Genomic DNA, 20,414 nt, shown 5'->3' with positions numbered 1-20,414 from the left:
GATTAAGGATGATAGATGACCGAAAAATCACAAAATACAGTCAGATTAGGTGAATAGTCGTAGTTTTGGAGAAATTCAACGCAATAATATCGCATCAGAAGCACTGATGACTGTTATAAACATTAATATGATGAAATTTCGCATCTTTTATTTTCCGTAAGCCTTTGTTTTTTAGATGTTTTCCTTAATTGATTTTTCTATTTGGATCGATTGCTTTTATAGAATTCGAATAATCGACAGTTAAAGACAACCTTATATTCTACATTATTTGATTCAAATTGTTTTTATCTATTCACATTACTGGTCAAAAAATTTGCAAAGAACAGATAATAAATAAATATATTTCTTAATTATTTATAAAATATATTTATATTAATATATTTATAAAATAAAAATTCTAAATTTATCAATACCTGGTAAATATTAATTTAATTGGATATACCGACTCTTTTGTACGTATGATTGATTGTAGTTTAAAAAGTTACGGACGTATTGTGCTTTTCACGTCATACTGTTAATGTTTGATTCAATGAAAAAATAAAATATTTATATTATATTTTGGTTTATTATACAAATGTTGATAAAAACTATTTCCAAAATTACGTTTGACGCGTATTTAGTTGTAAATTAGAACTGCGGAGGATATAATATTGTTATTTAAATAGAGATTTCCATATACAAATTCTTTGCAAAAGATTACCATCCGTCATCAAAAATTCGAATGCGTAATAATATTAAATTTATTATTTGGTTAACTTTTTTAAAGGGCAACATTGAATCGTAAATATGAATTCATTTTTAATTTATAATTAATGAAAAATACGTATTTGGTTAAGCATATTGTATTTGTACAAATAATATGGAACGATGAAACATATATCTACCATACATTTAATATTTAATTAATGCGAACTTAAAAGAATTTAACCAACATTGAACACTCGTATTGTAAAAAACTCTTTGTTTTTGTATTTTCTACATTATAACTCCAATGTGACCTACTAGTCGTTAATAATTTTAGGTTGTTTTTTCTTCCGTTCCTCATTGTTTAATTAGGATAATTAATGCACGAAGATTTATAAATGAAAAGCTATTAAGGCGTCATATACGGTTCGACGAGGCCAACTTGGACTAAGCCGTCTGTAATATCGTGTAGTGCTCACTTTATGGGTTGAATACTTTTTAAGATTTAGTTTTTAAGAAAAACTTGGTATTTAATATTCAGCTGGCTTACTTTAGAATGGCTTCAATGACTCATGAATCAGTAAACATTTAAATACTATTTCGTTTTTAAGCAAGTTGATATAGTAAATGTATTTAATTAAATTGTTGAGTGTAGATTTATGTACTAAAACATAAATAATAACTTACAGTATCACACAGTATCAAATTATTTTTCTGTATGAATTAGGGTTTAAGATTTGTTGCGATACTATTAGGAATGTACTAATATTTTAATTTTTCTTATTTGAGTACTAGTTTTGTGGATGTCGATGATAAATTATAATTTTAATAAAAGTAGAACAGCTCTGTCCGTTATTATAAGTTAGAATCTAATTTTATTTTATGTTCTAGTTGTAATTTTTATTATTTGGTTTTGTTGAAAAAATTAAATATGTATATTATAAAATATAATAAATACATTTTCACTTTAGAGTAAAATTATTTTTATTAAAACATGTAAATAGTAATGCAAACTTAATTTGTCAACGAAAATAAATTAATAAAAGTAAATCAACAATTAATTTAATTAAAATTTATGCGATGACAATTTCGTAAAAAATCTTCAGACAGTAAATGTAGTGAAATATTAACCTCCGATAGAAAGAGCGACGGCAGAACCGCTGTTGCTTCTAGCATTGCTGAAAGCATAACTACTCTTCTGGCAAGTACTGCATGGTTTATTTTGTGACGCTTCCAACCCTTGAGAAACGAGTTTCAGAGCTCCGTCTAGAGTAGATTGAATATCTTCGTGACCAGAAGAACCGGGTTCAGAGGGTAACCCTGTTTGCGTATTCTCTTGGCTTATTACGCTTTTGTCATAACCTGAAGATTGGCCGGCAGAACTGCTGTCTTGCGCTTGATATCTGGCACTACCAGCGGCCTTGCCGTAATGATATTTTCCATCATTGGCTCCATTGAAAGAGCTTGAGGAGTCTTGTCTGTTAAGATAAGACCGTGATTCGCCATTACTAAATCCATTAAACCCGTATCCTTTATTTATATGAGAGAAAGTATTGCTACCACGACTTTGACCAAAACCATGGGATCTACTTTGACTTTGAGCGTTTCCATAACCATCTTGAGATTGAAGTTGTTGTTGTTGTAGGCCATCACCCCTTTGGAAGCCCTGGGAACTACCAACACCATTACTTTGAGAACGTCCTTGTTGAATACCACCGTATTGGAAGTCTTGGGAACTACCAACACCTTTGGTTTCAGATTGCTCTTGTTGGACCCCACCCTTTTGGAAGCTTTGGGAACTACCAACGCCCTTGTATTGAGATTGACTTTGTTGGCCACCACCATTATGGGAACCTTGAGAACTGCCAACGACATTGTTTTGAGATTGTTCTATTTGACTACCACCGTTTTGGGAACTACCAACGCCCTTGTATTGAGATTGACTTTGTTGGCTATCATCATTTTGAAAGCTTTGGGAACTACCAATACCCCTGTATTGAGATTGACTTTGTTGGCTATCATCATTTTGAAAGCTTTGGGCACTACCAATACCCCTGTATTGAAATTGACTTTGTTGGCCACCACCATTTACGAAACCTTGAGAGCTGCTAATACCATTGTTTTGATAATTTTTTCTTTGGCTACCACCATTTTCGAAACTACTAAAACCCTTGTTTTGAGATTGACTTTGTTGGCTACCATCGTTTTGGAAGTCCTGGGAACTACCAAAACCAGTGTTTTCAGATTGCCCTTGTTGGTCACCACCGTTTTGGAAACCCTGAGGACTGGTATTACCGCTATTTTGTGAATTATCTCTTTGGTTACCACCGTTTTGGAAACTGCCAATGCCCTTGTTTTGAGATTGACTTTGTTGGTTATTCTTGTTTTGCGAACTTTGAGAAATTCCAAAGTTGTTATTATGAGGTTCCAATTGTTGGCCACCAATATTGCTAGAGCCTTGAGAATCGCTATCAACTTTTCTTTCAGCATTCAAAGATCCTTGCGCTTTGCCAAAGCCGTTGCTAACCGATTCAGTTTGTTGTCCATCACTGATATCTGCTTTAAATTGAGGCAAAGATTTTGATACCGCTCTATCCTGCTGATTAGCCTTTGATTCAACATTTAAGGTTTGATCTTGACTTGAAGAAGATTCTCCTTGATTTTGATCGTTTGCAATTCTTTCAGACTTCGTGAAAGTGTTTGTGTTATATTGTGCACGAGAAAAGTAATTTTGTTTACCCCTGTAAGATTCTTCTCCGATTTTAGAATTGGCTTGTGAATTGCTCGATGCTCCCGGGTTTGATTGTTGTCCAACAACGAAACCATTTTGAGAATTATCATCATCACATCCGGTATCGGCATATGCTTCTGATTCTGCAAATGCTTTTCTATAAGGTCCCCAACTTCCATGGTGAAAGTGACCGCCTTCTCGAGAACCACCGAAACCTCTGTAAAAGTGATGATGTCCATAACTATGAAAGGGTGGTCCTCCAAAACGCTCTTCCAATTTTTCTTGCACTGGTGGAGGTGCAGCAGCGGCCAATGAAAAAGCTTCATCATTTACTGGGTCAGGACTGTTAGCTGCAGCCGCAGCTCCACTGAACACTCCGCGCGCACCATCTGGACCTCGGGCAACCCCACTCCAGTTTTTTGTTTGAAATAGAATCGGAGGGTCTCCATTAGGAGGGGGAGATCTTGCTACTCGACTTAATGTCCCACCTAAAAATAAAACAAGATTAATTCAATCAAATATCAATAAAACATAAATATATTTGAATCCGTATTGCAATCATAATATCTACCCCAAGTCGCACAATGTGCAGTTATAAGACAAAACAATAACGCGAGAGCTGTAGTCTTCATCTTGTTATTTTCAAATCCTGTCTAATGAGATGTAGTGTAAAATTCGTAATATATACTGCTCAAAATATATGGCACAAGTGTTAATAAATAAATTCGTGGAACGAGATCCTTGTAGGATCGCCGAATTATTTATACAAATATTACACTAGTTTAAGGAAAATACAAGCTTTATTTGCTTGATAATTATTCTGCAATATTTAACTTTCTATTTAAATATACATTATTAACTAAGGTTGTATTTTTTTTTTGTTTTAAATACAATTGAAGTTTGCATTTTCTTTAAACAATTATGTCACTGATGTGAGGATTCAGTTTCATTATTTATTACAATAATTAATCGTAAGTTATGACATAATTCCATAGAAATTAAGTCGTGAGTGATAAAAGAAATATTTATTTTCCTTATTTATTTATGTAAACATTATGAATTTACTAACACCATAGAAAATTTGTTACGTACGGGCAACATATTAAAAAAGAAATGAACATCGCCGGGGCAACATCGTTGTCTGGATAAAATATCCTATAACGAGTGACGCCGCTGACTCCGTGGAACCAACACCAAGCCGTGTGAACCAGAAGATTCCTGATTCCTAACATCGGGGCAATCATGTAGTCTTAGGTATAGGTTATAAGTTTTAATATGTAATTTTTATTATAATATACATATAAGTACGTTTCTTAGTTTTCCTGGAACCTCCGGTTGCCACCCTATATAATTAATTCAACGAGATTTATTCCGATGTAATGTAGACCTATCACTTAAGATTGTTTGTAAAAAGTTTTCAATTAAATTAACTAAAGTCTTTGACTTACAGAGGGTTCATGAATTTTAACATTCTGTTATGCATAATTATTTGAATTTATATCTGAAAAATATTCGATCAGTACTTAAACAGATTGTTACTCTCACTTCTCACTGTCAAGGTAAAAAATCTTTAATAGGTGAGAGTGTAAAGGTATATTTACTTTTTCCGAAAAACGATTTAATATATACATTTTTAGACTCAATTTTTGTGCTAGCGCTTTTGAACTGAGCTATAATCTTATGTTTGTAATATCTTTTTTACTGACTGACTAATATATCGATGTAATATAAAGATTTATTTGTACATGAAAATATCTTTATAAACGAAATAAACATCTGCTTAATTTGAATGATAATTTCATATATAATTGGAGGTTAGTCTATATTGATGGACATGTTTCTTCTTCAACGAGGTTTAAGTTCTGGACTTCTTCTGGTATATGTTGGTTACGCCGTCATTTAAAGGCGAATTTTTAAAATATTTTTTTGAGGTTGTTTTATGTGACCAAGTCAGGAACTGATGAAGTCATCACTGAGTAATAGAAACAATCCTCATAAGGATGATAAGGCGTATCTTAAAGGTGGCTTAATATGCGAGCGAAGAAGCAGACAACAACTAGTTGTCTATGTAACGGAGATGTCACTTAATAAAAGTGTAATAATTTGCTTATTTTATTATTTTCACTACTTCACTGTAATAGCCACTCAATAAAGAAATACATCCGTATTTGCTAAGTACATAAATTAATTTGTTGCATTCAAATTTATTTAAAATAAGCCGCTTCCAATACATTGACACGATAATATCGAGTTTCCGGTAATCTTATTAGAACAAATGAAAACAAAAAAGATTATTCATTAAAAGAACTATATTTTCAAATTACACATATTGACATTACAAGAATAATAATAGAATGATTTATAGAGTTGTTATGTACGCAAAGTGTATGAAAAATTTAACGAACATCGCCAGGGCAAGACCGTTGTATGGATGGAACAATCAAATAAAGAGGGACTGTTGACTCCGCGAAACGAACAGCTGGCCTGCGGACAAGAAGATTCCTGATACCTCACAACTTATGTGATGGCACTGATTTCTTAATATCGTAGCAATCGCGCAGTCTTAATTAGGTTATAAGTTTTGGTCATTAAAAAATACGACTAAGTAATATTCATATTTTTCCTGGAACTTCTGGCTGGCCGTCAAAATCATTCTAAGGAAAAATCAGCTGATGTAATAACTAATTTATATAACCAAACTCACATAGAAACATGAAAGTAAAGCATAATTATTGAGAATATCAACGAAAGCCTGTTTATATATTTTATATTAATACTGCTCAATAGATTTTTTGGTCAATTACTCTCATTGCGGCAATCCTTGGTATGATTATTATGAAAATTATTATTAAACTTTCAGATATATAGTTTTTATAATATTTTGAAAATATAAACGTTTTTATTTGTTTGACGAATAGTGATCCAGAGAGAGTACTTACTGTATGGAGGAAATACGAAGGAGTTTGTCGAATGAAATAAATACGTTTATTTAATTAATTATTATTTATATATTTAAAAAAAAGATTTTCTTCATATTACAAGCACCTAGTTCTTTTTCTTGACACTTAAATATTGTTTGTCAAAACATGTGTAATAACTAATACAGATTATGATTTATGACTATAAACACCGACAATGCAATACAAATAAATAATTGGACCTTATCGCTCAACTTGTTGTTATAAGAAGATTCACTATGGTATTATGGCATCTTACTGTTTTATCAAACCTATCTATTACTGAGCCTAATTTTTGGTGGTCACTTTCCGAAGCGTCCAGATTGTGAGCTTGCTTGAGAACTTGCTGAGCCACTTCCTCCAGTGCTGATACTAATACTTTTTGCTATATTAATGGTACGTCCAGAATCTTGTCTCGGGAAAACGGGGCCAAATTGTGGTGGATGAGGTCCAAATTGGGGCCTCGGTGGTCCAAAGTGTGGTCTGGGTGGTATCGGTGGGCTCGGAGGGCCAAAGTGTGGTCCGGGTGGTCCAAAGTGTGGTCCTGGCGGTCCGAACTGCGGTCCAAAACCTCTACCATAACCTCCAAAAGACCCTGCTGAAGCACTCGCTTCACTAAACTGAGAGGATCTTCGTGTTCTTAGTTCTGCAAATATAAAAAAAAATTGTGATTTTAAAATAACAAACATAATGCTATATGTTATATCTCAAATTCTTTAAACATATATCCAGTTAGCTTATTACGATTGTCGTAAGTGATGCTTGTGTAATATATTTTAAAACCTCACCTGCGCATGCAAACACAAAAAATAACGTCAAGAAGACACTTAATAACAACTGTAATCGCGCCATGGTTTTTGATAGCAATGCTGTCTCTGATCTACAACTGCCCCGATATATAGCAACGTTTTGTGTATATTTAACATTTAGCATGTAGCAAAATTTTGTTGTTATGTGTCCAAAATGGTCTTTGCTTATTGAAAATTCAATATTGCGGTTTTTGGCTGTGTTTGCCGAGTGAATAAATAAAAAACATAGTTTATTCGACACTTATGTGTTTTGGGTTAAAAAAAGTATTTTGGAATATGAATGTCATGGTGTTATTTCTCTCTGAAACATAAAAACAGTGGTTTTTGTACACACTACTATACCTATTGAACGGCTCAAGTATTGATTTTAGAATGTTCTATAATCATAAAAAATATTAGCTTAAATTATAAATAATAAATATAATATAATAAATAAATAATAAATATAATATAATAAACTATACAAACAGAGTTGCAGTTTTTAATCAATATGTGTGAAATATATATACCTTATTACATATGTGCTCGTTTATGTACATGTACATATACAGGTGTATATAAATTAATATATATATATATATATAATGAATTTTAATGTAAAATATAAAATTATCAGTTTACGGTTATTGTAATGACTAGTTTCAAGAGGTAAGTACAAATATTTTAACATTAATTGTATTGCCTTCTTAATATTTGCCCATAGACTTGTTTTCAGGAAACACTGTCAACGTATTGTGTATAATATGCTCGTGGTAACGTCAGAGTGTTTTAAAATTTTACGGAAGCAGCCGCCAATGTTCTGTTGTTTTCACTTACCTACAAATTATTTTTGGCTGTAACCTGTAACTTATGGCTATAAAACACCTAATAAAATCACACAACATACCATGAGAATACATCACACGCTTTTTATAGTCAACAATTAAATTTAAAACCCTAAAAATAATCTACACTTAATAATCGAAATATGTAAGTGGAACGAATTAGAATTGAAGGATAAATCAAAGTAAAAAACTATACATTGAACTAAGGAAATAACAATGGCACAGAAGAACTACACATAAGACGATTATCATTAGTTTATGTATAAAATGTGAATATGTGTGTTGAAGGTTCAACACACATATTCACATTTGTCTTCTTAAGAGTACTTAAAAGAAAATCATTAAAAATAAGTTATTGCTATATTGAAGGAGCTTTTTGAAATAAATAACAAAAACGAAACGCTTACATTATATGGTTAATTAGTAAGGTGTCCGTAGAATATTTAATTGCAACAATTCTGGTATGATTTGAACAAAAAAAAAGTTTTTTATTTGTACTAATCTTTGCTGCAGAAGAAAAGAATAGTTCGCGTCTCTAAGTTACTGGTTTGCACTTATTTAATTACGTAGGCCTTTCTTCTTTTTTGCTTTATGCCAAAACTCAACATCTTTATCACCACCTACTTTTGTCTATTATTTTCAGAAATGACTGAATGAAACTATTATTCCTTATTTTACGTATGATATTACTGCCGATATTAACTTTTACAAGCCTAGAAACGCATTAGAATAACCAATTATTATTGTATCGAACTTTAATAATGTAACTTTTTGCCACATGTGGAAATTGTACGTTAATATCAATTTGTAAACAGTATATAGCTGGCTGATAACCAACTGTGAAAAAAAAAAACATCATGATGTCATAAAACACACATGATTTGTAATATGAAAATGATTATGAATCTTCCATAGTGTAATCAATTCATTCAAATTGGTACAACATAACTAATCTTCACATTTCCTCTTTTATGTTTAACATTTAGACACAACCATTATACGTTATACAAAATTATTTGAAAGAACAAAACGTATGATACACAGAGTACCATAAGTGTTATAAAATATCCGCAAAAAAAGATGACCGCCGAAGAAGTAACTAAACCAATACGAAGCAAATTTCAACGGCACACAAATGCTCTTATCTGGAAATCGTATTTACAGCGGCAGTAAGTAGTAGAGAAACTTTTAGGTAATCTTTAAGTCATCACATGATTTCAACAACCTCCGATTTCCATAATTCTTATATCACAGGCGTAGATGGGTTCTTCTTTGTGTGGAAACTCTCTTGGCTGTTGTTTTATATCTATCTGCTATTTTAATAGCGAAGCCGGTGTTTCTTACTCCTTTGCAAGCTATCCCACAGCCGCCTCTTACTGCGGCTGATATCTTGGCTTCCTTGAACAAGAAAAATATCCTGGGTTACGCTCCTAATGTTCCCCCTTTTAATGATATCATGAACACCGTTGGGGACAGTTTGGGAACTGGTAAAGTTCTAATCTAATATTTTTTATCAAAATAAATAATTCTATAACCCTGTAGTAAATAGAAATCAATAATACAAGTTGATGCTTCGGTAAATCATAAATATTGAAATGTTGAAATTAGTAACAATATCATTATACCTTAGAAACGTTGGTAAAATATGAGCTTATTTATAATAACAAATTATTTTGTGCAGAAATTATCAGAGCGCCTAAAGAGGATGACCTTAATAATATCCTGTACAATAGATCTAGAGGGGTCCCCTTAAATAACCCAGTTATTTGGATTCTTTGGAAGAAAACGGTACCTATAAACATTTTATTCATTACTAAATTAATACCATACAAATTATTATTTGTATAATACACATATAATATGTTAAATATTTAGTAAAGAGATTTTGTTATTAAAATAAAAATGAAGACTTAATACCGTTTCGAGTATAGGAGAACAACATGTGGAAATTCAGCATCCGCAGTACGGAGCGGGCTCAGTACGTGACAGGGAAGAAAATATCATCTAATCCACATTTGCGAAGTGGGATACTCGCTGTGCAGTTGGCAATCAGTCAGGCCATATTGCAGTATGCTAGTGGAACAACGCCTGCATACCAGGTAAGATGTATTAGTGATTGGCATTTATTAAACAGGTCCATAGTTACTTGATGAATCAAATGTAATTCGATCATGCAAACGTCATTATTTATACATTTGTTATTACTAATAAATTCACGCTCTACCCATTCGAGACCTTGTCGATCCTAAGACCCTAAGTAAACTAGTGACCGCTATGTATTTAATTCCTTGTTTTTTTTTTATACACAGCTAAGCCTGGCATCAATGCCTGTGTCACCATTGATGGAACATGAACGAGTGCGTAAGCACATATCATCAATCTTGTTATGTTTCACGCTAGCACTGTTACCGCCGGTGTTAGAGACTCAGTCACTGGTTATACATGAAACGAGTCATAAATTTAAAGTAAGATGCATTTATATTTTATGTAACGGTTAATAAAATACGATTCTTGGAAAAAATATCCCATTAAAATAATTAAATCACTAGTAATTTTAAAGACTAAAACTGTTCTCGTAATTTCTAGCGAGCCCTGCGTATTCGCGGTGTGGATTACTCTTCCATGTATATTGGCTGGTTAACTTACTTCTATCTCACGGCCCTACCCATCTGCCTGCTCGCAAGCATCACGCTCATCCTTATCTTCCGTTGGGTCCATCTTCTGTTTACCTTTATACTTGTACTCGCATATGTCTCCGTGATGATTATGCTAGCTTTGATAATGGCCATGTTTCATACTCAAAGTTAATATCTTCTCATAGATTTTTTATTTTACATTTATTATGCTAGCTTTTATATAATATTGTTTTTTTTAACAGCAAAAGTTGCCGCAACATGGACGACATTATTCACTCTACTGCAGACGTTTCTTGCGGAGTTGATCGTACACCACGGCGTTGACCTTAAACATGAGATCCTGACCTTTTTCCTACATCTTATCATACCCCCTTTGGGATTAATGCACGGATTCAATGAATTCGCTTTATTGCAAACTGGACGTTAGTGAAAATATTTGAAGGCTATAATTTATATATTTTTAGGCGCTATGCTTACAATTCTAGAAATTCAAAATTTTAACTTTTTTTTTCATTTCAGATGAAGGGCGCTGGGAGGGCAATTCGCTAGTATACACAATTTTGTTTTGGTTTATTATGATAGCATTGTATTTCGGTATTTTAATGATGTTGCAAAGAACTCTCAAAGCAGGGGCCATTGGAGGACAGGTTTCATGGAAATCTATCATTTTTAAATCTGTCGAGGTTAGTGACTACTCCACTACACTCAAGATATAAGTGCAAACAATTTTATATAGGTTAATAATAAAAACTTAATTTTAGGATGTTTCTAAATTGCATCAAATTAAAAATCCTACGGGACGAGAGCACGAAAAATTACAAGAAGTCAATGAGTTGGCCGCTAAAGCCATAAGTATTCGCAATATGTCAAAGGTAATATATCTAGTTCTGTAATGTTTGTCACTAAGAAATTTTTAATATTGGAACCCTTGAAATATCAAGCGCAGGACCTGTCGAAAGATTTTTAGCCAGACGTTTATTCTTTAAGTATATTTTCCTCGGACAATCATAACAAATAAACAATTTCATAATATTTGATCGACTATCCATTTAAGATCTTGAAGACTACAGAAAATGTTGGCCTTACAAAAGACGATTTTGTAGTCTGTTAATCCAGTTCAGGTAGTTTGTGATATGTAGTTTTGGCTCACTGAATTCTTGAGGTTACAGATACTTGACGTCATCTTTTTCACGTTTCTGACACTTGAACCTTGATTTCGAAATGTGTCCGAATACTTACACTCGCTTCATTTAACTTAAGGGCACTGACTTTAAAAAAACTGTCAACACCTTCACTCATTTTAATATGAATCTACTTTAAGATTTTTATTTGTAATAAAATTTTATGCTTTTAGAGTATTATGGGAAATTCTATGCTGAGTAACATAACATTAGATATATATCGAGGTGAATTCACCATTCTTTATTCTGAATTCATTCAAAGTAAAATGATACAGACCCTTGAAGACCTGTTAATGGGTAAATATCAACTTGTACACAGTAGTGGCCTTACTTTTTCTATATAACTTTTAATTCCCTACAGGGCTTACTCATCCTGACGAGGGCTCTATAAACATATTAGGTGAAGAACTAACTCATGGGAAAACGTTTGTTAGTGTGCCTCATATGCTGGGTTACTGCCACCGCAAGGGTTGTCTGGTAGACGATCTCACTGTACAAGAACATTTCACGCTTTATTGTTCCGTTAGTTTGTCATTACTTTGGGTATCGTTAATACAATGAAATAATGTAACAACCCTCATGGCTGGTGCCTACTGTAATACACGATAATAATAATAAAATAAAAATCGATACAACACTGATCAAACTGCCCCGAACAAGATATGGTTACCTCATAATATATATATAAAATCTAGAGCTATCGTGGCTGTAGCATAATACTCTAAAATATGACTACTATGCAGTGCCGTGAATCAAGAATCGACCATTGTAACATGAAAAAGAATAAAGGCACTCACGATTTGAAAAAATATAAATATAAATTATTTATGGTGTCTGCAGCATTAGCTAAGGTATTCTCTGCTATCGACATTGATGCACCGGGATTAAAATTAAACTTGCTAATAAATGTGAGCCTAAGTAAGACAATTTTTCTTATTTTTCTGAAAGTTGTTGACTATTGGATGATGAATTGTAGGTACATATTTACATTACAATGATATTGTAAAAGGATAAATTAGTTTTTTCCACATATGTACATGTGAAACTAACGCGACATACCGCAGGAGAGGACTATTACATAAGTCCAATTTTTCACCATGAACCGAAAAAATTCTAGATTATCAAGACATATTTTTAATAACACCGACTGTATCATGAATTACTAATGTTTACATAACACACATCCGTTGAAAACTCGACTTTTACAATGACAATGTCCGTCTTTATGAAAATCAAGCAGACTGGACATAAAACGATTTTCTTTAACCCATGTAGTCGTCACGTGTTTATCAGTTAGAGGTAATTTTCAGATTTGTCTTTGGAACGAGTCTACGGATTACGTGTCCGAGTACGAGCATCTGAGGTCGATACGTTTGTTGGTAGAGTGTGAACTGAAGACAGTGTGCCATGAATACGTCCGCAACCTGGGCGTTTTTTACCAAGCTCAGCTTTGTTGGGCCATCGCTATGCTCTTAGAGCCGAGGGTTATTCTACTTAAATATCTTATCAATTACTTTGATAATAGATTTAGTTAATGTTAATGCAATATTAGCACAAATTATATAAGTATATATAGTTCAAAGTTTTTCATGTCTAATTATGTTACCACCTCGCTGATAGGCTTAGCTGGTTTAAAATAAAAGAAACAAAAAAAATACAAAGCATTCTATTAATAGTTTTTTTTTGCTTTATATTTGTATAATAATAATAATAATATTCATAGTACATGTTTAACGTCTTTCAGATCATCATCATACCATCATTCGGTTATGAATCTGCATTTAATTCAGTAATGAGGGACAAAATCATGGCAAGTTGCATATATGAGAAATTATATAATATATATTTCATTATATATATTTACAACAAGTTCTTTTTGCAGCAATACAAGAAATATATAACAGTCATCAAATTATGTTTTACGAGTATATTACTCGAATATGCCGACAGAGTATTTATCTTCGACAACAAGTTGCTAGTGTTTGGTGGATCACCCGCTTATATGTTTTTTAAATATGGTATATAAAAATAATAATTATATTATAATAAATGCTTTGTATAAAATTATATAAAATTTTAGGTCGAGAGTACAGAGTTCGACTAACCCTCAAAAGTGGGAGCTTTTCAAGCGATGAAGACGTTAACGAGCTTCTCAAAAGGACCACAGAGGCTGGAGCGACAATAAGAGCTCACTTAGGCACTTTGCTCATACTCCGTTTGCCCGCTATTCCCACGGCTACCGTCGCGGCTCTGGTCAAAGACCTTAGCGAAAACTCAGATAAATATGAAATAGTGTCTATGAATATAAGTATACCAGATTCGGAGGAAGTTTGTAATCGGTATGATATTTTGCGAAACACACAAATTTTATTTCTTTTCTCATTAAATTTTCCAGTTAAACGAGTTGATATTATTTAACCGGTTCAAATTTTTGATAAAGCTTTATATCATGTATTTGATATAGTAATAAAAGTTTGAGCCTTTTTTTTTATTATAGAGCTATTTTTGAATCGAGGGCTAACATACATGGCAGCGAAGAACATCACCAAAGAATTAAAATCGCGTTAAACCATCTCGCTGGTAATTTATACTGCTCGCATAATTTTGTTAAATTAATATTTTCGTTATTGATTCCGTACATTATAAATGTCATTTTTGATGTTATCAGAAGCGGCACCCATAAAGAGGCAGAAAAGTTACGTAGGAAACTTAACTCATTTGAAATACACTTGGGCCAAATTTGTGGCTTACTATCGACACTATCGTCTATACTTTTTTGTAACTGTAAGATTTTATTTTGCTATTCAGTTAAAAGCTAGCTAAATTGTTTTATATATATATATATAATTGTTATTTTAGTAATATAATATTTTTCCACAACATCATTACTCGACAGATTTTGTTGGCAATTACTAGCGGGATTTTCATTGGCCTTTCACTTGCAACTGTTCTGGGAGAAATAGAGAGAGATCGGGCAACGAAGGCTATCTTGCATGGAGAGGTGATGTATTTTAAAATTACAAATTTGTTATATAATAATTCTTACCAAGCTTAAACTGAACTGTTCGTAAATTTTTGCTTTAGGTATTAACGGTGGAAGCGCTGGAACAGAAGACAAATTTGATTCTACGTGCAGATAGCTCAAGTGAATCGAAATCGGTAGTAAATGCGTAAGAATAACTTTATCTGAAGCTTTAAAAATCAACACTTGGTTCGATTTTTACAGTGAAACATGATCATGTTTTTAGTTACGTCTTTTCTGAAACTATGGCAACGGAAAAACAAATAGAGAATATGTTTTATACCGCTCTTTCTGCACCCGAGGTATTTCTGATAAACTATTTTTCATGACAGCTATTTACTGTTCCTATAACTATAATGTAATAATAATCAACAGAGCATTACGGAGTACTTGGTAACGCGAGCCATTGATTCCCCTCAACAATATGTATTTTTATACGCTTACGGCTTGGATGTCGCTGAAGTGAATGGATCTCTCAGAGTATGTGTTGAGACTTAATGCTCTAGTTACACTATGTAGTGGTATTAAAGAATGGCTAAAGCACCGATCCTTTCTACAACATTAATTCAATTGAAAGTACAGGTTTTTTTGTTATTAAAATAATTTTTTGGTTGAATTAAGACAAAATGGGTAGACCTTGAAATACTTTTCTGTCCAAACTAGAATAATATCCAGAATGTTTTCTGCTTAAGTTGTCATTTGTACGTACTTTTTAAGTTGAAACTTTGTCTGCAACCTAGGTGCGGGTTCTGTACAGTCCTCTGCACACTGACCACAGCGCCGCCCCTCGTGCTCTCGCCAGAGCTTTCATGGCACTTCTTAGACACTATACCTCGGCTTTGGACGCCACCATAGAAGTTACCGACGACCCGCTAGCACTAGATCTGACGACTGTAAGTCATTATTTAGGGAATTGTATTAGTGTTTAAATGAATATAATTAATACGCGTATTATTTTAAAAACTACATACTCCCGATGTTTCGGTTACTTTGCAGCAACCGTGATCACGGACAGACGATATGTGAATGTTTTTCAAAGTAAACGAAACGTAGGGAGTATGTAGTTTTTAAAATGATAAAATACGCGAAGTAATCCGAAAAATATTCGTTTCATTTAAATGAATACTCGCGAAAGCCTTAGATCTCGTTATGTATTAGTATTATTTGTTTTTCTAAGCATCAAAATGAGAGCAACTTAACGGCATCGTTTTTATAATGATTTCAGTATATGAAACAGGTTGCGGTTCCTCCAATTTTAATACAGTTTCTACTTATTCTAACCATAACCCACATTACTCTGATACCATCCAAAGAACATGGATTCATTAGGCATATGCAGGTAATTTAGTCATTTAAATTGTTTGTCTACACTGCCATCAGAACATTGATATAGGAAATAAGTTATTGTAATATAATAAGTACATAGAATTTATATAATATATAGAAATAATATGACATAATGCTTGATGTTAAATTATTGGTAACAGAGTCATGCGAAGGATTTCTCACCCGCTCGGTATTGGTTGACGTTGTTTATATGCGACTTAGTTCTTTGCTTGTTCTTGGTGATTTTAATGACGGTTGCAATGATTGTTGTCATGGTATTCGTGGCGCCCATGACGTTCCGATACAGGGATTTAGGTAAGATATTTTTTATACCAACGAATCGGTTTTTAAATCAATGCGGAACAAAATGTATGTTTGAATATTTCTTCCATGATAGTGTTTTGTGGTACGTAGATTTAAAACATGAGACGTGTTTTAACCCGCTTATACTTCTAGCGGTCGTGCCTACAATGCTGATAATTTATTGTGTAGGCTGTATACCGCAAGCATATTTGTTCAGCCTCGGACCTAACGCAGCTCTTAACGCTATGACTTTCGTAATGATAAACCTTCTTTTCAGTAAGTATATTTCTAGAATAATCTATGATGAAAGCAACTTGAATGAAAACAGTTTTTAGCCGTGTGTAAAACTAAAACGTTTTTTATTAAAGGTGAGACGACAGTTTTTGCAAAACTACTGTATGGGAACGCTCTTAATTACGCTTTGAATTTTATATCAGTTTCACCACAATTCAACATTGCTATCGCATTCGTGAAAATTGAGAAAGTATTTCTCTATAACAGCGAGTGTATAGTGTTTAAACGTAAAAATCTTTGTTCCTCTAAGACATTGCATAAATGCTGCCGTAAGTGTTTTTAAGTTGTAATAAAAATAAATATTTAATAGAACTAACATTTTCGGATATACTATGCGTTTTTTTATTATTTTAAACTAAATACTCCCAAAGCGTAAGCGGAATATGGGCAGAAGAGATGAAAAATTTTCACCTTGTATGCCTGTGATCACGGTTGCTTAAAAGTAACGAAAAGTCGGGAGTATTATATCGGGAGATTATAAAAATAAGTAGTAAAATAATAATATATTTTTATATTTCAGAGAAATGTGGAATCTTGCAGAAATGTTTTTCCAAAAGGTCTTATTTGTCCCAAAGAAACGGGGTCGTAATGGAAGCTTTTGCTATGCTATCTATAGCATTTTTTTTAATGATTTTATTATTGCTTTGGGAGTATAAGTACATTCAAAGGATTTTTAGATTCATTTTATATAAGTGGATATATCCGAATAAAGAGCCGCGGGAAACTGAAACAATGGGAGTGCGGCAGGAGAGGAATAATGTAGTTAATATGAAAAAGCAATTGAAAAAGAAAATTCGTAAGTCATTTACTTTAGATTTGTTTCTGTTCAATTATTTCAAACACTTAATACTTAATTTGTTTCAGCCAAAAATAAGAAACAAGTTGAAACATATTTACTTGCACATAATATATCCCAACGACACTACGAGAAATCTATAATCCGAAATGTGTATCTCAGTTTGAGCAAAGGTGAGGTGTTGGCTATTTCGGGTGTCTTGGAACATGGAAGACTGCGGCTGTGTGAAATATTGGCTGGTGGGTGTAGATCATTAGTATTAATTTAAATTAAGAATAACTTAAAGTAAAATTAAGAATAATTGCAAGTTTTAATATTGATATTTTGCAGGGTTCCAATTACCGACAGACGGACAGTTATGGTGCTTATCAAAATGGACTCTTCTTCGAAATCCTCATTTAGTAAATAAAATTTGAATATTTATCAAAACGTCTAAGTTTTAGACCATTTTCAATACTTTACAGTTATCAAAACTTTTATATTTATGAAGATATATCCGAGCCATTCTGATTGTAATTTGTATTACTTCATTGATGAATAATACTTCTGTTATTTGCACAACCCAGTTCAGTCAGCAGACGTCATTGAGCTGCGAACATAATCCTCTTCCGGGCTGGATGAGTGTGAGGAACGGTCTCGAGATGCTCGCCGTACTGCGCGGCGTCCCACGAAGCCAGGCTTTGGATCTGGTCATGGATTACGTCAACGCTATGGGTATCATCTACCTACCAAATGTCCCGATACAATCATTGCAACAAACGTATTATTTCAGTGAAATTCAATTTACCTAAGCGTCAAGTCTTACAATACTTTGTGTATTAACGCATATGTAAGGATGATTGTTGAATTGAAGTAAATCTTTAAAAAAAAATATCTTGAAAATTTTAAAATCTATTAAGTTTGAATAAAACTAATACCTCTTCGGATTTCCTACGCAAATTTGTATTATTTTAAACACATAATCCGGACGTTACGTGACCTTTTACGGTTACTTTTCAGAAACTGTGATCACGGTTGCTGAAAAGTAACCGTAAAAACCGTAAAAATTCGCATAGTAATTACGAAAAGGTATTAGTTTTATTTAAAAGACTCGCGAAAGTCTTAGATCTCATTAAGACCTGTTTGAGTTAGATATAAGTATTCTTTTTATTTAGACGATTATTTTCTTCTAATAGGATTTCTATTGATAATATTTTTTTACGTAACGTGAGTTGCAAAATAATCTTATCTGCGTCATTGCAATTTGAAAACCCTGTTTCCTATTTAATAAGGTATGTTAATACTTTCAACAGAACTTTACCACCAAGCCGACAGACAAATTTGCTATTTAAAAGCTAAAGACGTGGCGCGTTTGCACTTCGCGGCGGCCGTAATCGGTGCCCCTGAAGTTGTGATACTGGAGGAGAGTACAGAGTACCAAAAGTACTCCGTAAGACGAGCGATGTACCATATATTAAATAACCTGCGACAACGGGGGCATTCTATTATCATATCCTCGAGCAGGTAACTTTAAACCCTTCGTATCGCATGATGGCCTTTAACTACCATCTATTTGGTACTTTCCGAGACAGACATGTCCTAAAGATAATAACGGACAATACGGATGTGTTTTCCCTGTAGAGGCATATTGAGTACACACACAAAATTCATTCACCGGCGAAGAAAAAATCTTATTTCATATATGTAGGTACGCATCTCCAGCATTGTCACATACCGTAATGCAACACCCCCCACCTTCAATGTCGACTTATATTTTGCTTAGCCTCTTAGTTGCATGTAACCCTCGCCCTACCCCGCGCACTTCAGGGCCGAATTTTTAAGGTAAAATTTTTATTAAGACCAATCGAGCTTCAAAGCCAATAAAAGCTTATGGCAACAGTCAAGTGGAAAAAAATGGGGTGTGGTCAATGACATAAAAATTAGGGAATTCCTTTTATCGCGAAAACACCCCTCGTTCGATAATGAAGATCTTTTTGAAAGCCTCACAATAGTGGACGAAGCTGTTTACATAATCATTTAAGCAGATCTGGAGTCAGTCCAAAGTATTAAAGTATTCTGCTTCGTTTGTTCTCATATTTGTTAAAATTCATCGTGATTGTTTCAGTGTGGAGACTCTTTTACCCGTGTCAAATCGTTTGGCAATTTTAGTGAATGGTCGAATCTATGATATAGATCAGTTGGACAAACTCGTGGAACGACATAGCGAGAAGGGTTATACTGTCGTGGTGCAACTGAAGTACAAAACCAATGTTACGAAAATATTCGTTAGATATTTTACAAAGTTTATCATCAATGACTCTTCGGAGGTGTGTAAAGCTTATTCTCTGAAGATGAAAATTATATGTATTTGCATTTTTACTGGTGTACTTTCCCCTGTCTTTAGGAAATTGTGTACAAATTGTTTATTATTTCCTCAAATTAAGCTCTTCAGATAATATTTACCGAAATTATCATTAATAATAACGATTTCTCCAGGAACTAGTCAACTTCCAACTACTAGATGAAGATCTAACTTACGCGTCAGTATTTGAAAAGATGGAAATTCTCCAAGAGGAAAACGATGCAGTGAATTCTTACATAGTTTCTGCTACACCAATAGATTACATCTATAACTCTATAATAAGTCAAGAAGGCGGTCACATTGCTGAAGATCAAGAATCCCGTCTCAGCAAATACCTTTTCCGTCACAGGAAGCAGATAACTCCACCTAAAACTGTTTTAAACAAATTGATACCTTTCGAAACCCGATTTCATCTAACCAAGCTTAAGGAGTTGCCTTGGTCTGTAATATTTGACAAATAGATTCTCTAAATTTTATACAATTTTTAGCGCCATCGTTATTAGCATTAAG

General features: G+C 33.3%; 3 protein-coding genes and 1 long non-coding RNA gene across 4 annotated transcripts; 1 reads left to right on the top strand and 3 right to left on the bottom strand.

Moving 5' to 3' along the window:
• Window positions 1-1,730: 1,730 nt before the first annotated feature.
• On the bottom strand, window positions 1,731-4,093 carry LOC116779248 (uncharacterized). Its single transcript, XM_032673477.2, has 2 exons — window positions 3,987-4,093; window positions 1,731-3,903 (listed from the first exon to the last, which is right to left on the bottom strand). Exons 1-2 carry the CDS (start codon window positions 4,045-4,047, stop codon window positions 1,811-1,813), a joined length of 2,154 nt encoding a protein of 717 aa, XP_032529368.2. The 5' UTR covers window positions 4,048-4,093; the 3' UTR covers window positions 1,731-1,810.
• Window positions 4,094-6,427: 2,334 nt separating this feature from the next.
• On the bottom strand, window positions 6,428-7,425 carry LOC116778986 (uncharacterized). The gene is made up of 2 exons (XM_032673105.2): window positions 7,161-7,425; window positions 6,428-7,018 (listed from the first exon to the last, which is right to left on the bottom strand). The coding sequence occupies exons 1-2, from the start codon at window positions 7,303-7,305 to the stop codon at window positions 6,675-6,677; spliced, it is 489 nt and encodes a 162-aa protein (XP_032528996.2). The 5' UTR covers window positions 7,306-7,425; the 3' UTR covers window positions 6,428-6,674.
• Window positions 7,426-9,063: 1,638 nt separating this feature from the next.
• LOC116778688 (ATP-binding cassette sub-family A member 17-like) lies at window positions 9,064-20,365 on the top strand. Its single transcript, XM_061529766.1, has 33 exons — window positions 9,064-9,174; window positions 9,260-9,492; window positions 9,687-9,793; window positions 9,937-10,104; window positions 10,315-10,470; window positions 10,592-10,808; window positions 10,884-11,063; window positions 11,161-11,324; window positions 11,403-11,513; window positions 11,996-12,119; window positions 12,184-12,344; window positions 13,133-13,306; window positions 13,567-13,632; window positions 13,705-13,840; window positions 13,903-14,161; window positions 14,320-14,402; window positions 14,491-14,606; window positions 14,719-14,823; window positions 14,907-14,992; window positions 15,071-15,146; window positions 15,220-15,324; window positions 15,585-15,737; window positions 16,070-16,183; window positions 16,332-16,485; window positions 16,627-16,749; window positions 16,842-17,036; window positions 17,288-17,563; window positions 17,632-17,802; window positions 17,894-17,964; window positions 18,130-18,277; window positions 18,856-19,066; window positions 19,668-19,869; window positions 20,039-20,365. Exons 1-33 carry the CDS (start codon window positions 9,086-9,088, stop codon window positions 20,363-20,365), a joined length of 5,061 nt encoding a protein of 1,686 aa, XP_061385750.1. The 5' UTR covers window positions 9,064-9,085.
• Window positions 17,548-20,211, bottom strand: LOC133320848 (uncharacterized). The gene is made up of 2 exons (XR_009753964.1): window positions 20,081-20,211; window positions 17,548-19,794 (listed from the first exon to the last, which is right to left on the bottom strand). It is a non-coding gene; the product is annotated as an uncharacterized LOC133320848 (long non-coding RNA).
• Window positions 20,366-20,414: the final 49 nt, after the last annotated feature.

Source organism: Danaus plexippus, chromosome 6 (genome assembly GCF_018135715.1).
Source record: "Danaus plexippus chromosome 6, MEX_DaPlex, whole genome shotgun sequence".
NCBI classification, from domain to species: Eukaryota; Metazoa; Arthropoda; class Insecta; order Lepidoptera; family Nymphalidae; genus Danaus; species Danaus plexippus.
This window is presented reverse-complemented; position numbering and strand designations above follow the sequence as displayed.

What these genes read in the sequence shown, in the direction of transcription:
- LOC116779248 (XM_032673477.2), bottom strand. Translation starts at nt 4,047, where the DNA reads ATGAAGACTACAGCTCTCGCGTTATTGTTTTGTCTTATAACTGCACAT. An exon ending in TGCACATTGTGCGACTTGGG is followed by an intron (nt 3,904 to 3,986) that starts GTAGATATTATG and finishes TTTTATTTTTAG; the next exon opens with GTGGGACATTAAGTCGAGTA.
- LOC116778986 (XM_032673105.2), bottom strand. Translation starts at nt 7,305, where the DNA reads ATGCTAAATGTTAAATATACACAAAACGTTGCTATATATCGGGGCAGT. An exon ending in TTTTGTGTTTGCATGCGCAG is followed by an intron (nt 7,019 to 7,160) that starts GTGAGGTTTTAA and finishes TTATATTTGCAG; the next exon opens with AACTAAGAACACGAAGATCC.
- LOC116778688 (XM_061529766.1), top strand. Translation starts at nt 9,086, where the DNA reads ATGACCGCCGAAGAAGTAACTAAACCAATACGAAGCAAATTTCAACGG. An exon ending in TCATTTTTAAATCTGTCGAG is followed by an intron (nt 11,325 to 11,402) that starts GTTAGTGACTAC and finishes ACTTAATTTTAG; the next exon opens with GATGTTTCTAAATTGCATCA. An exon ending in CTATGCTCTTAGAGCCGAGG is followed by an intron (nt 13,307 to 13,566) that starts GTTATTCTACTT and finishes AACGTCTTTCAG; the next exon opens with ATCATCATCATACCATCATT.